At 40.4% G+C, this 10,489-nt stretch overlaps 2 protein-coding genes across 2 annotated transcripts; both read right to left on the bottom strand.

The window, feature by feature from the left end:
- Positions 1-890: 890 nt before the first annotated feature.
- On the bottom strand, positions 891-5,994 carry Cbr-spat-2 (the record flags this gene model as incomplete). The annotated part of the gene is made up of 10 exons (XM_045243807.1): positions 891-925; positions 976-1,185; positions 1,232-1,520; positions 1,550-2,125; positions 2,177-2,285; positions 2,338-2,611; positions 3,760-3,819; positions 4,075-4,192; positions 4,830-5,057; positions 5,803-5,994. The coding sequence occupies 10 exons, from the start codon at positions 5,992-5,994 to the stop codon at positions 891-893; spliced, it is 2,091 nt and encodes a 696-aa protein (XP_045095077.1).
- A 151-nt stretch (positions 5,995-6,145) lies between these two features.
- On the bottom strand, positions 6,146-10,436 carry CBG13163 (the record flags this gene model as incomplete). The annotated part of the gene is made up of 10 exons (XM_002641275.1): positions 6,146-6,421; positions 6,468-7,141; positions 7,197-7,269; positions 7,314-7,554; positions 7,612-7,650; positions 7,746-7,876; positions 8,571-8,651; positions 8,893-9,021; positions 10,144-10,223; positions 10,271-10,436. Coding segments are annotated over 10 exons (1,890 nt in total), but the record flags the coding sequence as incomplete, so codon positions are not given.
- Between the last annotated feature and the right edge of the window lie 53 nt (positions 10,437-10,489).

Here is a 10,489-nt window from a genome sequence, read left to right as displayed (position 1 = left end):
CGCCCAATTTTTCCCAAAAATTGTTTTATCAACAATAGCAGTCATGAAAATCGCGTTGAGTATTGTCAGTTCAGAAACATAGATTTCAAGAACGAAGAATTCAAGTACCATTCGAATGACAGTGTGCACTTCCTTTTTATTAGTCCAGCATTCAGAACAGTTCTAACGACGTTGAATATCAATGCTCTAAAAAAAGTTCAGAGCCAAGATGGAAGCAAACACCATTGGAACGCCGGGATGAAAGAATGGAATCAATGGTTTTGAAAGATCAGGAGAGCTAATACAATAGAAAACTGCTCTAAATAAAACAATTTCAGGTTTCTAGACATTTGACGGTGTAGGGGGTGGGGGACATAAATGACTATAATATCTTGTCTACTGATACAGTTTCAGTTAAATATGAAGAAAAAAAACCAGAACATCACAAAGAAATAATTTGGGTTGGAGAGGAATTGGGGGACGGGGAAGAAATTAAGATATGGGATTGTCAATTGATGCCCAATCAGGCACTCAGTGTTGACATCAATGCATGGAAATGAACAGGGGGAAGGGGACCGGTTGATAAATATATGAAAAACAGGCCAAGGTTTTGGGGGATTGAACTCGCAAACGTTTGGAGAAACACATAAGAACAGGGAAGAAATTTTACCAGGAATTTAGAGATTTTAAAGGGGCTGTGGATGGGTTTGTGGGGAGCAAGGGGTTGGGAAAATTGATTGAACTTATATTTTGTATCAACAGAAAAAAAAATCAATTGGCATATGAAAATGATTGCATGTGGAAAAAAAAATTGATAGTCTATGAATTCCGAGAAATCGACGATAGTGATCATCGGGAAAAAGAATAACACGGAGAATGGGAATAGACACCGGGTGGAGCAGAAGATAGAATTACTTCTTCTGGGATGGATTGTACATGATCGGTTCTGAAATAATTTTGTTCAAAACACAGTTTCAGAAGAAACAATGAACTCACTAGCTCCTTTAGTTTGGAAATCATCCCAGCGAGCCTTCCAAACTTTCATAATTTGGTCGTCAATAATGTTATTTTCGCTCTTTCCTTCAGCTGGCATCACGCTAACTTTCATATCTCTGAATTGGTTCATGAAATCCAGAGGTTTTATTGGTACGTTTTGTTCAATGACAACACTAGATTCCTTCTGCTCTCGTCTGAGCTGCTTGTCTTCTGTAAAATAAATTCTTGAAATCCAAAAATAACTCATGAACTTTACCTGGAGTTTCCTCGTAACCGAACGAAATGTCAGAATCAGCCACAGCGGCAGAAGAAGCAGGAAGTTGCACTGCACTCGACACAGCTGTTGAGATCCCTTTGGAAGCAGCATAGGAGCTTTCAGAAGCTTTTTGTTTCAGATCCTGAGAGTTTTGGTGAGCCGCAGGAGCTGATTGATTTATTGTAGCAGTGTTTGTAGAACCGGATGTCGGCACCGGAGACATTTCTTGAGCTGGAGTGTTTTCACCAGACGACTTCTTGGCGGCGTCAGCGTACGAAAATGTTGATGTCTGAAAATAAATAAATATTTATTGATCACGAAGTGTCTGATTACAACAATTGCATCCTCTAAATCACAACTTTCGTCGAGACTCACCGTATTAACAGAGATCGGAGTCTCAAGAGCATCAACGAAAGCAGGGGAGCTTGGAGTTGGATCCTCGATAGACATCTGCTTCTTCTGACTAATAGTACTGATAGGACTCATCACTTTCTTGTGCTTGATATTTTTATGAGTGTCCTTCTTAGTACTCTCCATAAAGTCTCCAAGTGTCGTGGGATGAGCAGCCGTGCGATTGTTCCCGCGTTGATGGTGCTGTTGGTTATTAGAAGATGTAACCGAAGGAGTGGTATTAACACGAGCATCTGGGTGAGTATTGCGACGGTTTGGTGGAGAAGAAGAGGAAGCTGTCGAAGACGCAGAAACGTTTTCAGGGATTGATGACTGCTTTTTGTTCTTCTTCTTGTTCTTCCCAACGGTTATGAATTCGTCTTCTTGTTGCTGGAGCTGCTTAGCAAGCGACTCGACGTCTTCATCATCTCGATAGTTATTTGGATCAAGCATCACATTATCGATAATGTCGTCGCGAGATTGACGAGCGTCCACAAACTCCGCCTGAAGCTAATATAACAAATAGAGAATGGCAAGACACGGTGATAAACTTACCGGTGGAGTAGACAAACGACTCGTCGATCCTCCAAGATTTTCTTGGGCTGAAACGTACGACTGATCATCGTCTTCCTCGGATTGCCCGACGCCAGATGAACAACGTTTTCTGAAAAAAAATAGCTCAACTGAAGTTGCTTGGAATCAAAAAGAAAACTTACGTGATTGAAGCAGCCACCGCGACCTCATCCATCTTCTTTTTGGTTGGCTGAACTGGCTTCTTGATCTTGTCAGCTCCGTCGTCTGTGGGGATGGTCTCGTTGTCGGATGGAGGGGAACGAGCAGTCTCTTTTGGAGATGCCTGCTTCTTCTCCTGCTGTTTGTTCTTCTTTCCCCCGTTGTTCCCCTTCTTGTTCTTCTTCTTCGATTCGACAAGATCTGAAACCTCGAGTCCAAGTTCTTTCAAGATTTCCACCAACGAGTGCGATCCAACCCCTGCAAATTACGGCCATGCAAATCACAAAACGGACAGAACGGAAACGATGAATCTAGAGAGAAAATAACCAACGAGCATCATTTCGTTTAATGTTTTGAAGACTGTTAAAGATGACGCGGAAAAAATCAATTGTATTATTTTTGCTAATTCTAGGACGGCAGAGAAACTAAAACTATGGAAATATTGTCTTTACAACATGATAGTTGAAAGAACGCCAACAAGGAAGACACTAAAGCCGAAGATTTCTCGTTTTGCGCAAAACGCGCGCCTCATTCATTAAAAAACGATTGTGGCCATGAGAGACGTAGATTGTTCAGAGAGAGAGAGAGAGAGAGAGATGATCTAGGTATCCTGCCGCGCGGAAAAAATATGACGACTACTGCATCGAAATATAACGATGGCCAGTAATGAGCTCTTCGTACCGAAACAATAAGAAGATGTCCGAAATGGAAATGTCGTGTGGGGTCCAAAAATGGGTGAAGAGATTGCATAATTCTACCAGACGCAGAGGCAGAGAGAAAGGGAAGATGGAGCAAGCAAGGTCACGAGAAGAGAAGAGAAACGAGAAGCGCAGAGACCATGAGAAGACGTCGTTTGGACTGCGTGGCGCACCGCGTTTTCGTGGAAACAGAGACAAACAGGGGAGACCACTGGTCGGAATGAAAAGACTTGGATGCAGATGAATAGAGTCGCTGACGAAAAAGTAAACAAATAGGAGGTTTGGCTTTAGTTATGAGACGCAGGCTTTTTTTTTGAAGCTTTGGTTTCTTATCTAAACTAAACTTTTTAGTCTAAACAATTGATAAAATTGCAGTTTGCTATATCGAAATCGTAATATTCTTTTTCTCTGTGAAGATTATCTCGCACCATACATGAGCAACTATTTCAGGGCAAAATAAACGATTGGGATATCATGCAAGGAAGTTAAATTTTGTAGAAAGAAATGTATTCCGATTTCGAAAGCTGACCGAGGTACGCACTTATATCCATTACGAAGCCTTTGGAAGATGAGTTCAAATTTGAGAAGGTAAAAATAAAGGAAAGTCCGTTTTGTGCAAGAGCATGCCATAAATGGGGTGGACGGGTGCAGGGTGCAAGAAATCATATGAAGTGTAAAAAGAAGCTGAATGAAATAACAACTACTCACCCTTGGTGCCAATATCGCACATCTCATCAGAGTCATTTCCAGACTTCTTACTATTTTTGGCTGAAAAAAAGAATTCTAGTGAACACGGAGAAAATTTGTTAAAACAGAAAACCAGCTAGTAGTTATTGGACTCAGAAAGCTACAAACGGGAAGATCGATCAGGGCAGTTCAGAAAGAAAAACAGAAAACATCGTCTACCTCATATTGTAACATGAGCAGGGAAAGAGTATCTTACGAATTAGTAACGGAACATATTGAACAGCAATACTTGGGTTGGAAACTAAGCAACAGTAAGTAAGCTCTTCAAATCCTTACCATTGGCTTCGACTGTGTACTCCGAGCTCACGTTCTTCCCATTCTTTTTGTTCTTGCCACCAGCGGTTTTACGACCATTGTCCAGCTGGTTCTTTGGTGGCTCTTCAGGAGCATTGACCTGAAAAATTAAAAATCGGATGAATTACGAATTAACATTTCATTTTGGGAGAATTCATTTCAGTCCGCTTCAGAAACCAACCTTCCTATACAGCAAGTACAAAAGTTTGTATCCAATCATGATAACTAACAGCACAGGAACCAAGTAATCAACGGGGTTCTTAGAAAACAAGAGGAACCTTAGGTTCATCGAACCTTTTGATGTCTGAAGAGAGCCACCCACCAAACAACGACGTGACGAGCTATCTTCTGTAGAGAATGCTACATAGAGAAAAAAATGTAGGAAGAAATAGAAGAACGAATGAGATGATAACGCCTCGTCTACCTTGATATATAATGACGACTATGGATATGAAAATGGTTTCTATCAAGTCGATGCCTTTTCAAAAAATTATAATCACGATGCAGCTTTTGTTGTAATATTGAAAACATGGAACTAGTAATAAGAAAAAAGACAAGGGGTGTCTAATGCGTCCTCGTTGGGCTATGAAAAAAAACGCCAGACGCGAACATCTGTTCTTCTGGATTTGAAAATAGTGCACATGGCCTCGAATGAGACGTCTACTGCGAAACGACTCCGCCTTCAATGGAAATCAAGAATCGCGAGGAGAGACGCAGAGAAGAGAGCGCAAAAGGACACCTTCAGACGAGCCTCCTGGAGCTCCACTCGCGTAGGGCTCTCCGTCGCCAACGGAGTCGATTCGAAAATGTGGAAGACAGCGAGCGCGCGGTGGCGGCGGTGTTGTCGTCGACATCGAGAATGAGAGTATACTACCAAATTGGAATGGAGACGCTGAGACGAAAAGACACATAGTACAAGCGATACCCGTCTCCAACACACTAAAGAAGGAATGCCCGATCTCATTCTATAAGTTAGAAAGAAAATAGGAAGTTAGGCGAGAGTGTGTGTGCTACAAAAAAAGTTGAGACCGTGATGCGATTCTCCGAAGATTGTCGAGGAATGTAGGTGAACGAGAAAAAAAAATCACATTGAAAAGGAAAAGAGAAGAAGAACATCGCGCTGTTTCTCACATTACAGGAATACAACATGGAAATGGAAAAGAGGAGCGATGACTAACATCATCGGTTTGTTTATTTTTTTCTAGAAAGTTCGAAAATCGATATACTTCTAATGATCTTCGGTCGTTCAGTAGCTGCTAATCACCTAAAGAGGAAACGACGAATTGGGTGCTAACTAATCCTCGTGACTCAAAAGTTATAAATCAAAACATAGTTCCTATAGAAACTACAAACATACAAAGCAATTTACTCAAGAAACACACTAAAAGAGATGCGGATATTGGTGCTGAACATGGTTGGCTCATTGCATCATATGGTTGCACAAAAAACCTCTTTCGAAACGCTAGATTTCTTATCAGTGCTGATAACACTTTTTGAGAATAATTCGCAAACGATAGCATGGCGACAAAATAACAGGAGCTTCATAACACTACATCCATACAAGATGTCATCAAGTTAAGAAAATGATGACTCATCTCATTAAATTGAGTTTTAGAGAACCTCAACACAACAATGAAAAGTTCAAGCTGGACTACTTCGCATTCTGTTATTGGAAAAAATTTCTCAAATTTTACGAATCTTCCAACTTACAGAGAAGATACTCCATGGAGAGAGACCGACAATTTTGCAAAGATTCAGCTTTTGACTGAATCCAAGGTTTTTAGCACTCAGGAAATGCTTGAGGTAATTAGACTTTGATGGAGCGTTGTTTTTCATTCGAGCTAATGGTTGTTCGAATCCGAGTGAATCTTGTGATGGTAGAACAGATGTTGAGGGAGCCATATTGAAATGTGTGCTTCGAATCGGGTGATCCAAGTAGACTTGAATGCCAACTGTGAGCCAAATATTAGTTGAATGTTTAAGTTTAAACGAGCAAGTTCAAAGAAAAAGAAAAAAATAGTTAAATTTCGAAGAGGGAAAGTGAAGCAGAAAATTAGTTGAAGATATTCGAATAACGACTGATTGCCTGTTTTGGTAAACTCAATTCAACAGAACTATGATTGGAAACGATGAAATTCGCGGAACGAAAAATGCGCGCGTAAATAAAGTGATCTACCATCAGGAAAAACTTCAAGTCTAGAAATATGAAAATTCCGGTCGGATATCTACGACAGACATTGAACAAGATGAACAGAAAGAGTTGAAAAAGGAAGATATGGAAGAAACAAAAAGTAATGCAAATATAATATCTGATAAAATAATGATTTTGCTGACAACATATTTTTTTCCTTCTGAAACGGAACTGAAACAAATACTTTCCCTTGAATTCCCACCAATGAAGAATCATTTTTCTCTTCATCACGACCAATATCTTTCATCTCATCTTGCTCCTTCTTCGCCTTTTTCTTGTCTTTGGCCTTCTGCGCCTTGGACTTGGTCTGTCCGGAAGCTTTGTTTTGGTCTGTTACAGTTTCTCCAATAGCTGCCTCTTCCGTATCTTTTTTATCGTCGTTCTCATTGATATCGTTTCTTTCTTCTCCTTCGATTACAACATTCTCTGCATCGGCGGCTTCCTTCGCTGCTTTAGCTTTCTTAGCAGCAGCTTTCTTAGCTTTCTTCTTGCTGCTAGCACTTTCCGGAGAGAGTTGAGCCTCCACAACGGCCGATGGAATTACAGAAGATATTGGAGTTCCCGAGTGAACGTTCGCCATGTTGGAGTCTGCTGATGTAGTGTTGTGGAAAGATGGAGCAGTTGTTTGCAACATTATGGTGACTGGCGACTTCTGAGGTGCTGGGCGAGTTGTGATACGCTGGTGATTTTCATTCGAAGAAAAATATTTGCGAGGAATAGCCGGCAGAAGACGACCGTTTGGTGTTAATGTCTGGAAGTGTTGCATTGCGTTCATGCTGACTGGGTTCAATGCTCCCAGTTCGCATGAAATGACTGGAGTCAAATTTTGTGAAAACGAAGCAAACTCTCCATGCGACGCTGAAAATTATTCATGTTGAGACAAAACCAAGACCATCGGGGAGATGAAACTAACCAGGTCCAAGAATGGTATCAAACCTTGAATACTCATTTAGTCCTTTCTCATGAATGTAGTTAAGTTGCTCATTCTGCAAAATTAAATAAGAATGCAATCATCGCATATATCACTAACTTCGTCACATCTCACATTCTTTTGGCTGTTCCGAATTCTCTCCGCATTCAAAATATCTTGAGGAAGTGTCTGGTGACCCATTTCCATACGTGAAAATGGATCATGGACACCAATATTAGAGACTCCATTTGTTTCGGGTAACCTGTCGTAGTCAGTAACAGGATTGCCACGAATCGGTGAAGTCACATTCATCAGATGAATCGGTTTGTTAGGTGGTTTTCCGATCACAACGTCATCGGCTCTGAAAAAAGGAAATTCAGAAAATTCAGAGAATCTTCCAAGTTAGCTATGTTAGTACCCCTCATCGATGAACTCGTCAACGTCGTCGAACTTGACGCTGAAAAAATGGGACGTTTTGAATGAAACTTGAACAAAAGGATATGACAAATGTACAACATTCAAAGCGTCCACAAGCAGTTTGAGAAAACTCACGAGTCTTTAGTGCTAGTGCCGTTACTAGCCGCTTGCCGCTTGGTATTTTCGATGAGACTCATGATGTTGAAGTCCACCTGATTGGAAGAAGACTCGTGTTCCGGGGAAGATGAATCGTTCTTCGGGAATATCTGAAGAAAGTTCTATGAATTTCATGAAAACTTTTTCTAAACGAAAATAACGCGCAATAGTTGATATTTTTGCATCATGCCATGATGATCATGGTTGTGTTAAATATATACTAACGAAAGTTACGAAACTGAACACTGTACAACTACTCTGACAGTTTCACAACAAAATATCAACAACAGGGTTCAAATTGATTGTGTTTACGTTAGCTGAATGACTACACTTGTGGCGCAAACATGGAAGCAGGAAGGGAGGTTATGTCAAAAGGTGAAAAAGGAAAAAAGAAGCAATGATAAGGGATGATGCAATCAGTTAAAAGAACAGTTTGTACATAGGAATATATTTTAGTATTTTGATAGTCACTATTGGAGAAGTTTTGGTGAAAGAGTTGGAATAAAGTAGTTGCACATCAATAGATAGAAGCTGCCTATGCGTCTCAAAAGTCATCATTAGGAGTCGCAACGGAGCGCATTATTTTCAAAAGACTCGATGTCATCGACTTTGTGCCAGAATCAGAGTAGTTAATGCAGTGAATACTTTTTGAACACGACGTATTCTAATGTGAATGTTAAGGAACGCCTGAACGGAGTTGGAAGGAGTGTTCCTCATGGATGAGAGAAATTTTGATTCGAATTAAAATTAGAGTATGAAGATCACATATTTTAATGAGCATTCTAAGAACCACTAGCCACTGACCCGTTTCGATGAAGCCGCGTCTTGAAGAACACTTTCGAACGAATCGATGTCCAACTGATTCAGCTCCTCTCCGACGCGTTTCTGGAAATTTTTGAACAGTTTGTATAGTGATTATGTTACCACTTTCTACGAACTAATAATCGCTTATAATCCTAGAGATTCTTTAAAACCAATAAATCGTCTCGCAATTTCTGGCATTTTGCCTAGGAGACGGAATAACTCATGGAATTAAGAGGAACTTCGTAATCAGATCGTTTCGGAAATCAGAAACAACGAGGTTAGCACTATTTAATAGCTAAGATGGATAGTAGGAAATGAAAACCTTTATGTTGTTGGCAGTGGTTTCAGATGCGACGACGCCGCTCTCTCCGTTTTGGTTGATCGATGTTTGGCGAGCTGGCACGGCACCACCCTTTATCATCAACCTGCCCAATGTTTTGGAAGACGTCTTCTGAAAGAAGAACCGCGAAATCAGAAGAACAGATAATGAGATAAATTAACAGAATGAACGCTTACAGGTGGATTCTTCATGGTTAAATCTTCTAATTAAACCCCTCGAATCAAATAACGCGCGAGGAGCGTTTTTCGGAGTCGACAAAATCGGGATAGGAATTGAATTGGCTAGAGACAGGGGCAAGAATAAATGAGGCTCCTTCTTTAAAGGGAGAAGGACAAGCGTGAGAGACGAAGACGAAAGTGAAAACGATGACGGCGGATGCTATTAGGGAGAAAGAGAGAGAGCTCACATGGAGCCAAGAAGCACACATAGTAGATTATTAGAAGAAGGCTGGAGACGACGACAGCTACGGAAAGAAAGGACAGAACTGATTATAAGGTGGTCGTTGCGTAGTGACTGAGCATTGGGGCAAAAAGAAGGAGAGAAGAGGGAGAGAGATGCAAGGTGAGAGATCATGTGCTTTTGGCGTCGTCTTTGCCGACAATGTGCGGAGACACCAACGTCCACCCTGCCGTTGAGAAGACGGGATTATGCTTGTCCAGTGGCAAACGCATTAGAAGGTTATTAAACATAGCAAGAAAAATGAATTCTAAAAGTGTTTGTTCCCGCATTTGGCATCTAAACTAAGAAAGTGATTGCGACACTCTGGGTACTTATTTTAGCTGTTTGCTACTAAAACTTTTCAAATAGTTGTTGTAACCTCTACAAAAATCCAAGCTGCGTATTTCCCCCATAAGGAGTTATATAAATTGGCTTGAACCCAAATAAACATATTTTGAGCTGAAAAGGTTTCGCAAGTACAGTTTTGATCCTAAATATTTCGTAAATCGCTATCCTAATTTTGGAATCATGTTTGACAGATAGAGAATTTTCCAATTTTTCTAATTCGTTCGGAAGTTCGGAATGATATAAAAAAATAGTCTGAAACTACGAAAAAAGGATCGAAAAAGTAATCCTATGGGAAATCGGACAAAAACTGAAGCAAAATGTAAAAATGTTGCGTAAAATGTCTGCGTCTCCAATTTTTGCACGGTTTTTTGAGGTCGCAAGCACTATACTTTACGGAGAAATGCAGAGAGATGACGACCGTACCGCCTAGAACGAGAGCACACCAACTGGGAGGAAAAGAAGAACTTGAATATCATTGAAGACAAGTGCAGATGTAGTGAATTCGTGTGCCTTTTTAGACATACCACCTGGAAATTCAATCATTTAAACAATTTAGAACTTACAAGTCTCTCACCATATGTAACACAAGTTCCTCCTCTCTCCAAAACTGAACTAATTTGTAAAGCACTTTTTCCTCCAACCCCATTTAGTGCCAACTTTGGACGAGATTTAATAGACTTTACAAATTCTTTGGATGTTTGTTTGAACTCTTCCTCAGTGAATACATGATCCGCTCCAATTCTCCATAAATCCGTTTTCAATGCTTCTATATTTGGTCTGCTCCTAACGATGT

The sequence above is a fragment of the Caenorhabditis briggsae genome, assembly GCF_000004555.2.
Source record: "Caenorhabditis briggsae complete genome, chrIII, whole genome shotgun sequence".
Lineage (NCBI taxonomy): Eukaryota > Metazoa > Nematoda > Chromadorea > Rhabditida > Rhabditidae > Caenorhabditis > Caenorhabditis briggsae.
The sequence above is the reverse complement of the archived record's forward strand: the minus strand, read 5'-3'. Positions and strand labels throughout refer to the sequence as shown.